Below are 17,483 nucleotides of genomic sequence, written 5' to 3'. Positions count from 1 at the left end.
TTTGATTTTTTCTTCCAAATTGCCACTCTTGTGATTTGATTAAATTTTTGAAGTTATATCGCCTGCGGAATATTAGCTATATCTAGGACGGACTTTAGGCAAATGCGAAATTTCTTAGCTTTATCGTTTTTAGTTTTTAATTTTCTTCCTTGAGTTCTTCCACTTGAGGTCAATGAAGTCAAGTAACATTATTGACATTTATATATGGACTATACTACAACAATAACTATGACTAAGTCCTAAACAAGTTGGGAATCCTTATCAATCATGTTTTTCCATTTAAGCACAACTCATGTTTCTCCATTTATATGTTGACTATACTGGTATAAAACAGAGCAAAAGAAAAATTAAGCACTTCAAACTGACTGAAAACTGAAAGGCATTTTGATGTACAAATTATCCTACTGTCCTACCCATAACATTACTGCAAATTTCAACGTCAAGTCGAACAAGAAAAAACCTGGAAACTGAAGGTCTCTTTGCAAATTAAGCAACCTGTATTGAGTATTCTTCTGAAACATGTAAGATGTCGTTGTAAATTCAATATGGTGACCTCATATTCTTTAAATATTGCCTAGGAAGGAACACACAATTCATATTTAATCAGGGCAATGATTGTAAATTTGTAACGATATTTTGTTTTCGTAGACATATTCAACAGCTAATGGATTCTCAATAAGCTAATTGTTGTTCAAAGCACAAGATGACTAAACCTCTTCCCAATGTCTTGTAATTCCAACTATCAAGATGAATATTTTAGTAGCACATTCGTAATGGAAGTGAACTAGTTTGAGACTTTGAGTTGCTTCTAGCAAATTTTCGCAGTCTGCAAAATTTACTTGGACTATAAAGCTTCAGCCAAGAACCGCATTGTAGGAAGGGCCAACCATAGCAACATAAATACTAATAATACTAAGAAAGGTTGCCCCATCGCTTTGGTCTAGTAGTAAGAGCACAACACGTGATAGATGTATTAGGCGCACGTCACGAGTTTGAACTTGATATAAGCAAAAGTCTAGTATGTAAGTGGAGATTGGTAGAGGGGTGGACCCATTATTTAATTATTTGTTTTTTCCTTTTTTAAAAAAAGAATACTACTAATAAGAAAGCTCAACATTTATTGTCAATCATTGTAGGTGTTGACCTGAGTTGTAATCTTTGTTTTCCATTATTCTCTATTTGTTCTAAGCTAAAGATTTTACACTAACAAAAAAATCTCAGGCTGGCATCATAAAATAAGGATAACTACCCTGTCTAGTGACATTGATTCCTCCTACCTTATCTAGTGACACTTCAACTGTTAATTCCTACTACCTTTGTCTACGGACACTCTAACTGTTGATTCCAACTATTGATTCCTCCTAACTTGTCTATTCACATTCCAACTATAAGGTTTAAGTTATATACACCATTAGTTTAAGAAATTTTATACCATCACGTCACATTTATTTGCTGTAGCAGGCAACCTGTCTTATTTTCAAGATTATAAATCCTACATTTTAAGGAGACTTTTCAATAGATATCCTTTCGGCGACATGATAGCATGAAACTCCCAATTAGTTGAGGCAGAAAGCACCATGCATCTTATAAAATTACACGATCTTTTCTTCTTTTTGACTCAAATCTTTTTCTGATTGCTTGTGCTATAGTTTTTGTTCCCTATAGTAGAAGATGAGAAATTGGGGTAGGGGCTTTCTTGGGTTTCTTTATCTTGCTTCTTTTTTGAGAATTGAAGCCTTAGAATTTCATAAAACTGATCAACACAGTGAAAGAATTTCAGGAAGTGCTGGTGATGTTTTGGAAGATAATCCAATAGGAAGGTTAAAAGTTTATGTATATGAACTTCCCAGCAAATACAACAAGAAAACTGTTCAGAGAGATTCACGATGCCTCAATCACATGTTTGCAGCCGAGATATATATGCATCGTTTCCTGTTATCCAGTCCTGTTCGAACCCTTAATCCAGAAGACGCAGATTGGTTTTATACTCCAGTTTACACAACTTGTGAGTACTTGACACCACATGGTCATCCTTTACCATTCAAGTCACCTCTTATGATGAGAAGTGCGATTCAGCTTATTGCTTCTACCTGGCCATACTGGAACAGGACACAAGGCGTGGATCACTTCTTTATTGTACCACATGATTTTGGTGCATGTTTTCACTTTCAAGAAGAGAAAGCTATTGAAAGAGGAATTCTTCCGTTGCTGCAGCATGCTACCTTGGTTCAAACATTCGGGCAACGAAATCATGTTTGTTTGAAAAATGGCTCAATAACTATTCCTCCATATGCTCCTCCACAGAAAATTCAATCCCACTTGATCCCTCCTGATACACCAAGATCCATCTTTGTTTATTTCCGAGGCTTGTTTTATGACGATAGAAATGATCCTGAAGGCGGGTACTATGCAAGAGGTGCTCGAGCAGCAGTTTGGGAGAACTTTAAGAACAATCCTCTCTTTGATATTTCTACAGATCATCCAACTACATACTACGAAGATATGCAACGAGCTATCTTCTGCTTGTGCCCTCTCGGATGGGCTCCGTGGAGTCCAAGATTGGTTGAAGCAGTTTTATTCGGATGCATACCCGTTATAATAGCAGATGACATTGTGTTACCATTTGCTGATGCAATTCCATGGGAAGATATCGGATTGTTTGTAGAAGAGAAGGATGTTCCATATTTGGATAACATTCTCACTTCTATTCAATCACAAGAAATATTGAGGAAGCAGAGATTGCTTGCCAATCCTGCAATGAAGAAGGCAATGTTATTTCTACAACCTGCTCAACCAGGTGATGGTTTCCACCAAATCTTGAATGGACTCGCTCGTAAATTACCTCATCACAAGAACATATATGGCGACAACATCTTATTAAACTGGACTGCTGGTCCAGTTGGTGATCTAAAACCTTGGTAGGATCGAGCTACATCGGAATAGGTGTTGCATTCATTGTTTAGTCTCAACCTCCAACTTTTCTTCTTGATGAATTTCATCACAAGAGCAGATTTTAATTATAGGGCTTCTACTAGTTATACATAGAGACCTTTCTATTGGAAAAGTAGTGTTGTTGGGATTCTCTTCTCGAATCAAGAGTCGAGAAAAACTGGTAAAGAACGACGAACAAGAGATTTGATGATTTTTTTTATTTAGATAAATTTTCTAGTCTCATCAGTATTATGGTCTATGCCCTGCCTTAGTTTGTTTAACTAATTTTATCTATTGCTGTCTTACTGACATTGACAGATGGAAACACCATGCGTTTTACAATATCCATTAGCCATTCACACAATCTCAATCCATAGAAGTAAAGGAATAAACACAGAAATCAGTTGTAGAATACCATAAGTAATCAGCTAATACAATATTACATCTGGTATAAGCTTCTTTGTCTTCCCAACTGCTTAATTCAGCTGATAAAACTCCTTAAAATCTGTAAAGGAAATAAATAAATTAGTAGGCTGCAACCTCGTAATTAATGAATTAATTAACAACTGATACTATTTGACTAATTTGTTTTGAGATAATACTGCTTATTGTTCATCTATCATCACGTATATTCAGTTATCTAGAAGGGGTGGACTATGAGGATGGAAATTAGCATTTCAGCTTCCAACCATTAATGCTCTGCCTTGAATTTGTGATGTAGTCATTAAATTATCGGCAATCATTAGCAATATGGGCTTCTTAGTTTTTAGATTAAATAAAAAGATATCTATTTAATCCACCTTTTATTGGTAAAGCAAGCATCATCATATTCATTGATATTTCTTCCATCTCATACAGACTGCTCGGCATTCACTTTCCATATATTGGAACTAACGGTAACTCCTAGCAGTTTGAGTACCTCAAGATTTGAAAGTGTTGTGACTTCATTAAGATGTATGCGGAAATTGAACAGTGCCAATTTCTTTAGCTCTGATGGGAGCTTCAACTAATTAACCCAAGTAAATGTAGGACCTGAAGAAATCTTGAGCATCACTAGCTCGGTAAGCTTGTTAAATGCAGGAAATGAGCCATCAAATTTCAAAACTTCACATTTCAGTTCTCGAAGATTTGGTGTCATTTCCAAGATCTTATTAGCATTATCCACGCCAGAAAAATATGACGAGGAAAGAGTTTGCAGATCATCCAATTTGGAGGGGTTTTCTAAGTCGTGTCCACCATCCAAAAGGAAAGATGCTTTGTGATATATATGTAGATGTCGCAACTTAACTGTTGCAGAAGATCGCGGGTTAACTAGCACACAATTACACACAACGCAAATAAAGAAAAAAAATCAACACAAAGATTTAACGAGGTTCGGCTAAGCCTAATCCTCGGGGCAGAAGCAGAGAGAGTTTTTCACTATGAATGAGAAGAAAAATACTAATACAATCTATAAAATCCTCAACTCCAACTCCTATATATAGATCCCAAATAGTCCTAAATCTATAAGAGAAAGGTTTTCCAATTTGACAAGGATAATAGATTTTCCTTTCCCAAATCTATTAGGACAATGAGTTTTCCTAAACCTATAGGGATTATGGATTTTCTAAAAATACTAGGAAATAATTCAAGCCACAAAATAACAAATCTTTCCCTTGGCTTGAATTCTCTTCACCAATAGGAACAACGTCTATCTACCTTACTCTCGGCCCTCGCAAGGGCTCTACCCATTGCCGCACACATCAACCAAGTCTAGGCAATATCTAAACTTGTTAAGGGACTCAATCTCTTTAGCCATAACACTAATCCGTCGATTTGGTTATGTACTCAGAATAGTTTCTGGATAGCTATAACACTCAAACACATCAACTGTCTCTGCAACTGCCAAAGCAAATCCCAAAGGATTTGTATATCCAAGAAGATTCCCATCAACTACGTTTGCAAACCTTTGCGGTCGGTTGATCACTCTCTTATCTCTGCATGTTGCAATGCTATATGGTTGTTGTTGCACATGTGCATTAATATTATCATCTTGATCAATATTGTGCACCTCCTCTACTTTCTATCCTTTAGAACTACTAGGCTGAGCTAGTGGAGATTCAATTTCTAGCTCTATGCGGTCACTGACACCACGATTTGTTTTTGCTATTGCCTTCTCCCTTTGATTGTCCAGTGAGGCAGATTCATTGAATGTTACATCCCTACTGATAATTAACCCTGTAGTCTTTTGATCTATGCACCACAACCTATAACCTTTCATTCTAGTTGCATACCCTAGAAATATGCATTTTTTTGCCACCGACTCAAGTTTTTCATCCCTTACATGAGCATAAGCAGGACAACCAAATATCCTTAAATTTGAATAAGGAAAACTGGACCATACCTCAAAAGGAGTCTTGAACTCAGTAGCTGTGGATGTAGATCCGTTGACCAAATAACAAGCTGTATTGAATGCTTCAGTCCAAAAATACTTGCTAACACATGAGTGTGAAAGCATGCTCAGTGCCCTATCACAAAACATTATGTTCTTACGTTCTGCAATACCATTTTGTTGTGGTGTTCCCACACAAGTGCGGTATCTCACTATGCCCCCTCTGCTGCAGAAATATCGAACTCAGAATTGCAAAATTCCAACTCATTGTCAGTTCGAAGACGCTTAACTTTTCTTTCTGCCTGCCTCTCAACCATCGTCTTCCATTTAACAAATGCCGGAAATGCCTCATCTTTTGTTTTTAGAAAATACACCAACACCATCCTTGATTAATCATCAATTAAAGTCATAAAATACCAGGCACAACTCTTGGAGGGAACTCTGTTTGGACCCCGCAGGTCTGAATGTATATAATCGAACTTGTCTCTGGTCTTGTGCTTGGCCTTCTTGCTGAACTTTACCCTTGTCTGTTTACCACACACACAATGCTCACAAAAATTCAAAACTTGATTTGTTTACCCATTCAACAAATTCTGCTTACTCAATAAAGACAACCTCTTATCACTCATTTGACCAAGTCGCAAGTGCCATAACTAAGGCTGATTCAGATAACTTTTCCCAGAAGCTACATCAGCTTCCCCTTCAATAACACTGTACTGAAGATGATACAATTTAGAAGGCAGTTTACCCTTCATGAGTACCATGGAGCCTTTACACACTTTAAGTATTCTATTCTCTGAGTGAAATTTATACCCTTGATCATCCAAAGTCAAAAGAGAAACCAAATTTCTTTTTATCCAAGGAACATGCCAACACTCAATGTTTCTGATAATTCCATCGAACATTCTCAATTTGATGTTACCAACCCCCTTTACTAGTAGTGGATTATCATCTCCCATGTAGACAATCCCACTCATTTGCTTGTAAGTTGCAAACTAATTCTTGTGTGGACACATATGAAAAGTAGCACCAGAATCAAGAACCCAAGAATTCTGTCCATGACTAGAACTCACAGCATAGACTTCCCTTACATAGTCACTATCATCAGAATTATTGTAGTGTCAACAATATTTGCCAAATTATCTATTTTTTGCTTCCCTCTTTTCTCCTTCAACTTAGGACAATCTCTCTTATAGTGATCATGCTCCCCGCACTCATAATAGTTTTTCTTCCTTACTCTAAACTTTGATCTGGCGATTAACTTTTTCCTGTTAAAGTGCTTTTGTTGTGCTCTTACTCTAATCATAAGACCCTCGCCCTCAATTCTACTATCTGGAAAGCTCTTTTTCAACTCTTTAGATTTTAGTGCATTACTAACATCTTCCAGTGAAATGTTGTCTTTCTCATATAGAAGCGTATCGACATAAGCCGGTGGTAAAGAATATAACACAATCAAGGCCTAATCCTCACTCTCAATTTTGATATCCATGTTCTTCAGGTCCATTATAATTGAATTAAACTCATCAATGTGAGTTTTAACAGGTGTACCTTCGTTCATACGGAGAATGTATAACCTTTTTTTCAAGTAGAGGCAGTTTGTTAGCGATTTCTTAGAATACAGATCTTTCAGCTTCTTCCATGCCACTGATGCAGAAGTTTCTTCAGCAATTTCCTGAATAACACTATCTGTACCGCTCATGAAGATCGCACTCAAAGCCTTATCCTTCAGGAAAATCCTCATCAATTACCTTTCATAACCCTTATAACACCAGTGACTATTTTACCATAATCTTCAGGTAGAACCCCCGTCAAATTTCTCTACTTTGTACTTTGTTGAAGATGACGATAACATCTTAACCCTAGATTATATGTAGAAACCCGAACCTTGCTCTGATACCTACTGTTGCGGAAGATCATGGATTAACTAGCACACAATCACACACAAAACAAATAGAGAAGAAAAATCAACACAAGAATTTAATGAGGTTCGGCTAAGCCTAATCCTCAGGGCAGAAACAGAGAGAGTTTTCCACTATGAATGAGAAGAAAAACACAATACAATCTATAAAATCATCAACTACAATCCTTATATTTAGATCCTAAATAGTCCCAAACCTATAAGAGAAAAGTTTCTCAATTTTATAAGGACAATAGGTTTTTCTTTCCCAAATCTATTAGGACAATGGGTTTTCCTAAACCTATAGGGATTTTGAATTTCCTAAAAATACAAGAAAATAATTCAAGCCACAAAATAACATTAACCATCTCCCAAATGGTATCTGATACTAATACTTGTACTCTAATTCCTTGAACTATCAGGGTTTCAAGGTTTCAAAGATTGGTTAGGAGTGAGAATGTATCTTGGGCAGTCCGAAAAGCAAGATACTTTAAAAGGGTTAATTCTTGGGGAAAAGAATCAATTATTGTGAATTCAATATCTAACACTCTAAAAACTTTGAACCTTTTAAAAGTGTATGATGCACAGTCTATTGAAGAGAATGCATTTTTTCTAGACTCCCTATATTGGAGATATTTCAAATTGGAGAAAGAAAAACACCATGTTGCAAGATTACTGCAGCGAACATAGAGGGATATGCGACATTGAGACTTGCACTTTGGAGGGAAAATATGAATTGGACATGCACTGCTATCCCTGTTAGTGAAGAGATTGAAATAATCAAAATAAGTTCAAAGATAACTGATTTAAGAAAAACATTAAATTTGATTACCCGTTTATCCTTTCTAAAAAGTTCTTCGACTTGGCATTTGTCCTACAAAATTCAAGCAACATGTCATGAATGCGACATGCCTTGATCTTACCATCGGAACTCTTTTTGGAAACCATCACTATGTTTCTCTCAACAAAATTCTCCAGGTGCTCTTTCACTGTATCCTCCAAAAGCTTCTCTGTGCTAGTTTTCACAAAACTTTCCGATATCCACAACCATGTTAACTTTGAGACTTGAATCTCTCTATCCTCCGAAAATGCTCCAAAATATAAAAAGCAAGTTCTCAAATGATGTGGCAAATTTTGATAACTAAGATCTATGGTGTGCTCAGTTTGAGCCTGTATATGTGGACCTAAATTTGTTGCCAGTTGTTCCCACCAATGTCTTTCCTTCTCCATCCTTGCAAGAATACCTGCTACCAGAACAATTGAAAGAGGTAGCCCTCCACAATTTTGTGCAATGTTTTTGCCAATATCCTCTAAAACCAGGGGGCATCTTAATTTATTGAACACTTTATTCTATAATAACATCCAACTTTCTTCATTAGACAGCAATCGAAGAACAAGAGGATCACTATCATGTTTAGCATAAGAGGCAACATCATAATGCCGAGTCGTCAGAATAATTCTACTTCCGTTATTAGCATCGAGGAAGCATAACTTTAAATCATCCCATGCGCTAGTTTCCCAAATATCATCAATGAAGAGAAGGTATCTCGTTCCCAACAAATGTTTGCAAAGCTTATATGCCGATATATCATCAGCCTCTTTATCAAGTTTAGATGTGTCGTCAATTATATCGCCTAGAAGGGCTAATAACAAGTCCCTTAGTGTATACACTTGAGACACACAACATTGGGCACTTATATCAAAATGAGAGACAATTGATTGATCAAAGTATAGGTTGTTTGCCAGAGTTGTCTTTCCCACTCCAGGCATGCCAACAATTGAGATGATATCAAGGTTTGAAGATCCTTCGGATAATTTACCTTTTAGTTCATCCATCATATCCATAAGGCCCACCATTTCTTCGTTCATGTTGGGACTCCTAGCAAATTGTGAAGAAGTATATCCACTGGCAACATCTTTGGTATTACGCAATACTAATTCTGATGCATTTATTTCATGAATCTCCTCTACCTCTGAGATGAGTAGTTTAACATCTTCAACAATGTGCAGGATCTAGAGGGAAACACACCAGTCTCGAACATCTTTTCCTAGACAAGTTTCAGACATATATTTTACCCCAAGTGCCAAACTAGTTAGTCGTGTTGCACACTGGCGAAGTCCATCATATTGTTCTACAGCAGCTTGGAAGCTCTTGATTTCCTTCTGAATTGTCTGAAGTCGGTTCTCGACAGAAGCAATTGAATTTGAATAGTTTCATAGGAGAACCATTAGGTTGTGTACAATAAAATCAGCAGAGTCCAGTTCATAAATCCCAGGTAAGTTGAACTAATGGAGAAATCTCCTTCTAGTTGTGAGGTAGATCATTGCTTGCATTCTCTGAATTTTTTCTGGCAAATCAGGAACTGGTACTTGGTTCGTTTCCCCAAAAGACACGTCTCCCTTATTCTTCACCTCATTTGATGAGTAAACCGTCCTGCTTCAATAATCACAGCGTCTATATCTTGAAGATGAGACTGAGGGGCCAGTACTGGTAGATTGATGAGATTGGCTCTCAAGAAGTTGAGCATCTAGAAGGGTTGGCCATGTAGCTTTGTAATTACAAGAAATTGGTAGCTCTTCCAAATTGCGTAAGAGAGTCTCCATAAATCCAACTTCACGATCTACGACATACTTAATTTGGAGAACGGGATACCATTGCGACTGTACTATCTTTAGACCTTGCAGGACATCAGTATAGATCTTGCAGATGTATGGCCTAATGGGCTGAATTTCGTATTCCAGGAGCTGAGAAAATAAAGGATACTTTTCACCTGGAGCCAAATCTGGCTCTTTGTACTTATTTCTTGGAAGATACAACCAGGTAGACATTGTTGTTTGCCAGGCCACTTCTAAAGCATGAGTTAAGGAAGTTTGTTGGACGTGAGGCTCTATGCATCTGTCTGAAACAAAGCAGACAAAAATTTTAAGAAACTTCAACTCCTTTAGAGCCTTCTCAATTTGACCCATGAGGTCCCCAATACAAAGCAGTGAGCTTGGATCATTAAATTTCAGCAAATCACAGAGATTGGCAGCAACAATGTCAATGAATTCCATTACAAAACTGGGATTAACAATACCATCCGTGTTGGATATAACTGGAAATGGTATTCCAGGTGTTCTGATATCCGACTTAGTCTGCTGAAACTTATCTTGCAAGTCAGATATATAGCCATGAAAATGCTGACTCCATGGTCTTTCTTGACCCGAGATCTTGATGAGACTAGCTGCTGCACCTCGAAACAGAGATTGGATTTTCTCTATATCAAGTTCATCTTTGGAGACCTGCAAATTGAGAATAATATCCAGGAACTTGAAATCCCTTTTAAGGAACTTCAATCCATCCACTGAAGACAGATACTTTTCTGAAAGAAAACTGGATAAACCCCATTCCTTTTTAATCCACTGCATAGTTTCAAGGGGGTCAGATTCCTTTGAGGACAGCATATACTTTTCTGAAAATATTAGGAGTGAACCGCATTCCTCTCCAACCTGCCGTACAGTTTCAAGGAAATTAGATAACTTTGATCGTAATTCGTTCAAATACATATCGAATGAATCCAATCCCTCTTCAATATGCTGCAGAATATGGAGGGAATCAGATTCACGTGAAAAAAGAGTTTTATATAAGAACATATGGAATGAACTGTATTCCTCTTCAATCCGCTGCAGAGTTTCACGAAGATGAGATAATTTTGACAGATACTCTTCTGAAAACATTCAACTTGATACAACAAAGATTGTTTTCACTTTTTTCGTTCTTTCTTATTTCTTAACGGTAACTTACAGACACTTCCGTTGTACCACCTCTTCACCGCCGCATCCACCGTCGGCGAGCCCAGATAAGAACCCTAATCTCCTTTTTCTTGTCTTTCTCTTCCTTTTCTCCCGCTTCCTCTATCTTCCTCCCCCCCCCCCCCCCAACTGGTCAGAGTCCGGAGACGTAGCGCCGTCGGAATCGTCGTTGCCGGCCCAGATTCAACATCCCCCTCTCGCCCTCTTTCTTCGGTGTGTGTGTGGTATCCTTCTTTTTTCTTTTTCTTTCTCTTTCTTCCTCTTTCTTCTTCTTTCTTTCCCGTTCTCTTCTTCTCCCCTCGCCGGTCTAAGTCCGGCGATGCAGATATCTCTTTCTCCTGCGTGTGTGTGAGTGTACAGAGGCAGTTCCCGGAGTTGCAGTCCCTTTCCGGCGAAGTTCCGGTCAAGCGCTGGCACAGATTTCAAGAGCGCAGATTGTACGTCAGTGGTTGCAGCCGCCGGATCAGGCTGCTCAACCTCTTTTCCAAGCAGCTTTGAGGTGCATCAGTACCTCCGGCCAGTCAGATTTGCTCCCGATCTTGGTACGCCAGACTACATTCCAGGTTTACTTTAGGAATTGGTACCTCCTGATTTCTTGTTCCTTTTCTCCTACGCTAGTTAAAATTATCATATTAGTTCGTATTTTGGTCCATACAAATTATTAGCGTGCTTGTACTTTTAGCTTGTTTTCTTTATAAAGGTGGGTACTTGTTTGTTTTTGAGTTAGCGATTGTTTTTATTTGCTAGGTTCTAGTGGTAGTGGTTGATGATGGTAGAATAAGGTCATGTACTCGGGGTGGGGTGGGAGTGCCGAGGGATGGAGGGGGTAGGGCAGGGGCTAAGGTAGGGGCAAGGGGATCAAGGGAGCCTATAGTTTGGAAATTGGGTCGTGGAATATAGGGACGCTGGTGGGTAATTCTATAGAATTAGCTAAGATTCTCCATAAGAGGATGATCAATATAGCATGTGCTCAGGAGACTATGTGGGTAGGAACGAGGGCGAAGAACGCAGACGGGTTTAAACTATGGTACTCAAGTAGTAGGAAGGTAGGAACAGGGTGGGTATTTTGGTGGATAAAGATCTTAGAGAGTCGGTGGTTGATGTTAGGCGGGTGAATGATAGACTTATGGCGATTAAGTTAGTTATTGGAGAGCTCACCCTAAATGTCATTAGCGCTTACGCACCCCAAGTGGGCTTAGATGAAGAGGTTAGGCGCTTCTGGGAGGAGTTGGATGAGCTTGTGCGTGGTATTCCGCCCACTGATAAGCTGTTTATAAGAGGGGATTTTAATAGGCATATTTAGACATCCGCTGGAGGATACGGTGAGGTTCATGGCGGTTTCGGATTTGGGGATAGGAACGGAGGAGGTACGACTCTGTTGGATTTCGCTAAGGTTTTTGAGCTGGTTGTAGCGAACTCTTTCTTTCCCAAGAGGGATGAACATTTGGTTACTTTCCGTAGCACGGTGGCTAATACCTAGATGATTACAAGGTTATCCCGAGTGAGTCCCTCGTGTCGCAACATAAACTATTGGTGATGGACGCCGACATCATGATAAAAGGAAGAAGTGGGTTATAAGGGGTCTCCCGAGGATCGAGTGCAGAGCTTTTTCCAAGGATAAAGCATAGGAGTTGGAGGGGAAGCTGATGGATTTGGGGGCATGGAAGAGTAGTGAGGACGCATGTGTTATGTGGTCGATGACGGCGAACTGTATTAGGAAGGTTGCGAGGGAGGTGTTAGGGGTCTCAATGGGTTACTCTGGCGGGCACAGAGGAGATTGGTGTTGGAATGAGGATGTTCAAGGAAAAGTGGAAGCAAATAAAGCGGCATACTTGAAGTTAGTGCAGAGTACAGACGAGGATGAGAGAAGAGCGAACATGGCAGGGTATAAGAAGGCAAGGAAGGAGGCGAAGCTAGCGGTCACTGATGCCAATAATGCAGCGCTTAGTCGTTTGTATGAAGAGTTGGGGGAAAAAGGCAGGGACAAAAAATTATTTCGGTTGGCCAAGGCGATAGAGAGAAAGGCTCGTGATCTGGATAAAGTGAGGTGCATCAAACACGAGGAAGGGAGAGTTTTAATGGATGGGGCTATGATTAAGAGGAGATGATAGACTTACTTTCATAAACTTCTGAATGAAGAAGGGGACATAGACATTGTGTTGGGTGATTTGGAGCACTCCGAGAGTCGCCGTGATTTTAGGTACTGTAGGTGCATTAAGGTTGAAGAGGTCGTTGGCGCTATGCGTAAGATGAATAAGGGCAGAGCAACTGGGCCGGACGAGATCCCGATTGAATTTTGGAGGTATGTCGACAAAGAGGGCCTGGAGTGGCTGACCAGGCTGTTCAATGTTATTTTTAATACGAAGAAGATGCCAGAGGAATGGAGGTGGAGTATGGTGATTTCGTTGTACAAGAACAAAAGTGATATCCATAATTGTAACAACTATAGGGGTATCAAGCTGCTTAGTCATACGATGGAAGTTTGAGCAAGGGTGAGGAGGTCGGTGTCTATATCTGAGAACCAATTTGGATTCATGCCGGGTCATTCAATTACAGAATCTATTCATCTTATCCGGAGGTTAGTGGAACAGTATAGAGATAGGAGGAAGGATTTGCATATGGTGTTTATTGACCTAGAGAAAGCGTACGACAAGGTCCGAGGGAGGTTCTTTGGAGATGCTTGGAGGTAAAAAGTGTCCTGGTAGCTTACATTAGTATGATTAAAGACATGTATGATGGAGCCAAGACTCAGGTTAGGACAGTAGGAGGAGACTCGGAGCATTTTTCGGTGGTTATGGGGTTACACCAAGGATCTGCGCTCAGCCCTTTCTTATTTGCTCTTGCAATGGACGCACGGACGCAAAGATGCATCATATTCAAGGGAGGTGTCATGGTGTATGTTATTTGCCACTACAATAAAAGATGGTTTTAGCGGGCAATTATTTAGTGGCAATAGTATAATTGCCGAGTAAAATATTAGCAGCCAAATAATATTGGTCAGCAAAAAGTATATTTTTAGTGGCAATTCAAGAGAATAGCCCGAAAAAATTTGTTTTTACTTTTTCTCTTCCCACCAATTTATTTTTCGCTCTAAATATTTTCCCTCCTATATAATTTACCACTCCATTTTCTCTTAAAAAAATATTACGAATCTCGTTGTAATTTGGACTTCAAACTACGGCTCTTCCATAAGCTTTGCAAGGTTCCAGGAGTTAAAAAACCTAACATTGCAATTTGGCTTCAACAAACAAAATTCTTCGTAGGTTGTAGGTACGATTTTGATTAATCTCTTTATTTCTAATTCTATATTTTTCAATCTCTCTTTATACACTTTCTATCTTTATCTTTTAGAATTTAGGGTTCAATGGTTATGACAACAGAAAGATTGAACCTTTTTGACTCAATACCTAAAAACCCAACTCAATTTTTCTCCTTATAAGCACCTTTCTTCGCTAAATCTCATGTTTTATTGTTTTGGTATTCTTTGTGCTTAAAACCATAGCAGACTTTAGCGCTTTCTACAAGGTCTTGTTTGTTAATAATGCGTTGACTGCCATTGAATAGCTTTTGCTCTATGTTTTTACATATGTGTTTATTAAGGCAGATGATGAAAATTTCGTTTCCTGGGACTGTCATTCATGATAGCTACTAAGATCATCCTATTTCTCAAATCTCTTCCTAATCTTTTTTTATTTTGCTGTAATATAATTGAATTGATTTAAATAAGATAACTTAAGATACTGCTTTTAATTAATTGTGGTGTTCTTTCTTGTTTTAGGCAGACTATAATTTAGAATTTAAAATCTCTTGGTATGGTTGAAATTGTATTTGCTGGATCAATTCAATTAGCTAGCTTGGCAGATTGAATGTTAAGGGTGGAGAAAAGTTTATGTTTTGAATTATAATGTTGGTAGTTGTTTATACCCATGGAATGTTTTGCTGCATTTTGTGTTCATTCTCAGAACAATTTCTTCTGGCTAGATAGACCGAGTCTCATTATTGAAGTTGTGTGATTATTCTACGTGAACATCCAGTACTAGCAATTTAAAGATCTTTGCTATGAAGGAACTCTTTCCTGTTGATTTCATCATAGTAAACTTCATTCTTAATGATTATCGTCTTAAAATTATACCAAGTTCAAGTCGTCTTTTGGATTTGGTAATATTTTAATCTTCTTTAATTTTTAAGTAGTGAAAGTTGCATTTTTATGGGGATTTTATATCAGTTATTAGAATAGAAAACATATTTTTTTTGAAAGTAATAGTTATTCTGGCTTTGTTATATGATGAATCTGGATCAATGTGTTTGTGTGTAAAAATATCGGTTAGGATGGAGTTCATGAGAAATAGGTGTTAGATCATGATTCTCTAATCCTTAAATTAAATCATGAACTTATACCCATTAGTGCCAGAAAAAATGATGGCATAAATACCAATGGCCGGTAAACGATATAGCGGCTATTGTTATTGCTGCTAAAGCCGTTTTTAATTGCCGCTAAAGCTCCTTTTTTGTTGTAGTGCTGATGTTATAGTTTTGATTGATGAGACGTGAGGAAGGGTTGACGAGAGGTTGGAGGTTTGGAGACAGACCCTTGAGTTAAAAGGTTTCAAGTTGAGCAGGACTAAGACTGAGTACTTGGAGTGCAAGTTCAACGATGTTACAGAGGAAGTGGACAACGACGTGAGGTTTGATTCACAAGTCATCCCCCAAAAGGAAGTTTTAAGTACCTTGGGTCGATTATCCAGGGGAACGGGGAGATCGGCGAGGATGTCACACACCGTATAGGGGCAGGTTGGATGAAATGGAGGTTAACATCTGGCGTTTTATGTGATAAGAAGGTGCCCCGAGACTTAAAGACAGGTTCTACAGAGCGGTGGTTAGACCGGCCATGTTGTATGGGTCAGAATGTTGGCCAATTAAGATTGCCCATATCCAGAAGATGAAAGTAGCATAAATGAGGATGTTGAGATGAGTGTGCGAGCACACGGGGTTGGATAAGATTAGGAATGAAGATATTCGAGCAAGGGTGGGCGTGGCTCCCATGGAAGACAAAATGCGGGAAGTGAGACTTAGATGGTTCGGGCACGTGTAGAGGAGGTTATGAGGTGCGAGCGGTTGACTCTAACGAGTATGAGGAGAGGTAGAGGGCGGCCAAAAAAGTATTGGGGAGAGTTGATCAGGCAGGACATGACGCAACTTCAGCTCACCGAAGACATGACCCTTAATAGGAAGGTATGAAGGGAGATCATTAGGGTTGAAGGTTAGTAGGTAGTTGACCGTTTTTCTACACTGTTCTGTGTAAGTCTAGTCGGTCAGTGTTAGTATGCTAGAGGTAAGTGTGGTGCTCGTACTATTTTCTAGGACCTCGTCACTGCATTGATTATTGATATTGCTTTTCCAGGTATATTTTCGGACTCGTGGCTCGCTGGTACTATCTTTCTGGTTATGTTGGTGTTACTATTCTATTGTCGCATTTCATCTTCTTATGCCGAGGGTCTATTCAGAAACAGCCTTCCTACCCCATGGTAGAGGTAAAGTTTGCGTACACACTACCCTCCCAAGACCCATTTATGAGATTATATTGAGTTGTTGTTGTTGTTGTACTCTTCTGAAAACACAAGGAATGAGCCCCAGTCCTCTTCAATCCACTGCAGTGTGTCAAGGGGACGAGATTCCTCTGAAAAACGATGTCCGTCTAAAAACTTACAGAATGAACCGCATTCCTCTTCAACCCGCTGCAGTGTGTCTAAGACATGATATATAAATATCAGATCTTCGTCTGCAAGTACACAGGATGAACAGTACTCCTTTTCGATCCACTGCAGAGTATCAATGAGATGAGCATTCTCACGGAATGAAATTAATTGCTTTTCAAGACACTGCAGTGTTTCAAGAGGATGAGACATGTTTGAAGACAAATGCTTTTCTTTCTCTTTGTTTAGAATGTTGTAAACTGGAACTAATGGTTTCAATTTCCAGCTGAGCTTTGGAAATTGGAACAAACGTTTGATTCAGCCTCTCAAACAAGTGTACAGTCTTTCAGAGGTCTCTGTCTTCTAAGTTCTAACTACTCCTTATATATTTTAGTTGCTTCAAATTTGACTAGCCAACTGCTTCCACAATAATTTGCTTTCCTCATCATATGTTATTGAATTATATAGTTGTTTACCCGAAAAACGGATAGAGTTGAATTTATACGTAGTTCTAAGGATATGTGATAAAAATTGGTATAAATCGGAAAAGATAAATAAATGTGTATTAAAATTAGTTATAAAAGGGATGAATGCAAACCAGATGAACTAGTTAGCCTAAGCTTTCAAATTTAATGACCTCCAAACTGGGTAAAAAACGATTGACAGAAGAAATAATATGATTAAGATACCAAAAACCAAAGAAGGATAGTATTAGCACTATTTTCTGTATATATTAGAATGAATGAGTGTATCCAATCTTCTCTCTTACAAATGACAACCACTCTTAATATAGGGGAGG

The 17,483-nt window shown here is 38.6% G+C and overlaps 3 protein-coding genes and 1 long non-coding RNA gene across 7 annotated transcripts; 2 read left to right on the top strand and 2 right to left on the bottom strand.

Moving 5' to 3' along the window:
* The first annotated feature begins 1,491 nt into the window (after positions 1 to 1,491).
* On the top strand, positions 1,492 to 3,142 carry LOC104088411 (probable beta-1,4-xylosyltransferase IRX10L). Its single transcript, XM_009593069.4, has one exon. The coding sequence runs from the start codon at positions 1,672 to 1,674 to the stop codon at positions 2,920 to 2,922; it is 1,251 nt and encodes a 416-aa protein (XP_009591364.1). The 5' UTR covers positions 1,492 to 1,671; the 3' UTR covers positions 2,923 to 3,142.
* Positions 3,143 to 3,265: 123 nt separating this feature from the next.
* On the bottom strand, positions 3,266 to 11,728 carry LOC104088410 (putative late blight resistance protein homolog R1C-3). Of its 2 annotated transcripts, XM_009593068.3 has the most exons (3): positions 8,032 to 11,728; positions 7,860 to 7,955; positions 3,266 to 3,436 (listed from the first exon to the last, which is right to left on the bottom strand). In XM_009593068.3, exon 1 carries the CDS (start codon positions 10,914 to 10,916, stop codon positions 9,639 to 9,641), a length of 1,278 nt encoding a protein of 425 aa, XP_009591363.1. In that variant the 5' UTR covers positions 10,917 to 11,728; the 3' UTR covers positions 3,266 to 3,436; positions 7,860 to 7,955; positions 8,032 to 9,638. The 2 variants fall into 2 exon arrangements, with proteins under 2 accessions (XP_009591363.1, XP_009591361.1); XM_009593066.3 differs by lacking the exon at positions 7,860 to 7,955.
* Positions 8,028 to 9,056, bottom strand: LOC138900275 (putative late blight resistance protein homolog R1B-14). Its single transcript, XM_070186996.1, has 2 exons — positions 8,567 to 9,056; positions 8,028 to 8,509 (listed from the first exon to the last, which is right to left on the bottom strand). Exons 1-2 carry the CDS (start codon positions 9,054 to 9,056, stop codon positions 8,028 to 8,030), a joined length of 972 nt encoding a protein of 323 aa, XP_070043097.1.
* Positions 11,729 to 11,886: 158 nt separating the features above from the next.
* LOC104088409 (uncharacterized) lies at positions 11,887 to 17,088 on the top strand. 3 transcript variants are annotated; one of them, XR_684539.4, is made up of 2 exons: positions 11,887 to 14,261; positions 16,393 to 17,088. It is a non-coding gene; the product is annotated as an uncharacterized lncRNA (long non-coding RNA). The 3 variants fall into 3 exon arrangements; XR_684538.4 differs by having other exon boundaries at positions 15,509 to 17,088; XR_011411484.1 differs by lacking the exon at positions 11,887 to 14,261 and adding an exon at positions 14,268 to 16,223.
* Positions 17,089 to 17,483: the final 395 nt, after the last annotated feature.

Source organism: Nicotiana tomentosiformis, chromosome 10, assembly GCF_000390325.3.
Source record: "Nicotiana tomentosiformis chromosome 10, ASM39032v3, whole genome shotgun sequence".
Lineage (NCBI taxonomy): Eukaryota > Viridiplantae > Streptophyta > Magnoliopsida > Solanales > Solanaceae > Nicotiana > Nicotiana tomentosiformis.
This window is presented reverse-complemented; position numbering and strand designations above follow the sequence as displayed.

What these genes read in the sequence shown, in the direction of transcription:
- LOC104088411 (XM_009593069.4), top strand. Translation starts at nt 1,672, where the DNA reads ATGAGAAATTGGGGTAGGGGCTTTCTTGGGTTTCTTTATCTTGCTTCT.
- LOC138900275 (XM_070186996.1), bottom strand. Translation starts at nt 9,056, where the DNA reads ATGGTGGGCCTTATGGATATGATGGATGAACTAAAAGGTAAATTATCC. An exon ending in ATTGCTGTCTAATGAAGAAA is followed by an intron (nt 8,510 to 8,566) that starts GTTGGATGTTAT and finishes CCCTGGTTTTAG; the next exon opens with AGGATATTGGCAAAAACATT.
- LOC104088410 (XM_009593068.3), bottom strand. Translation starts at nt 10,916, where the DNA reads ATGTTTTCAGAAGAGTATCTGTCAAAATTATCTCATCTTCGTGAAACT.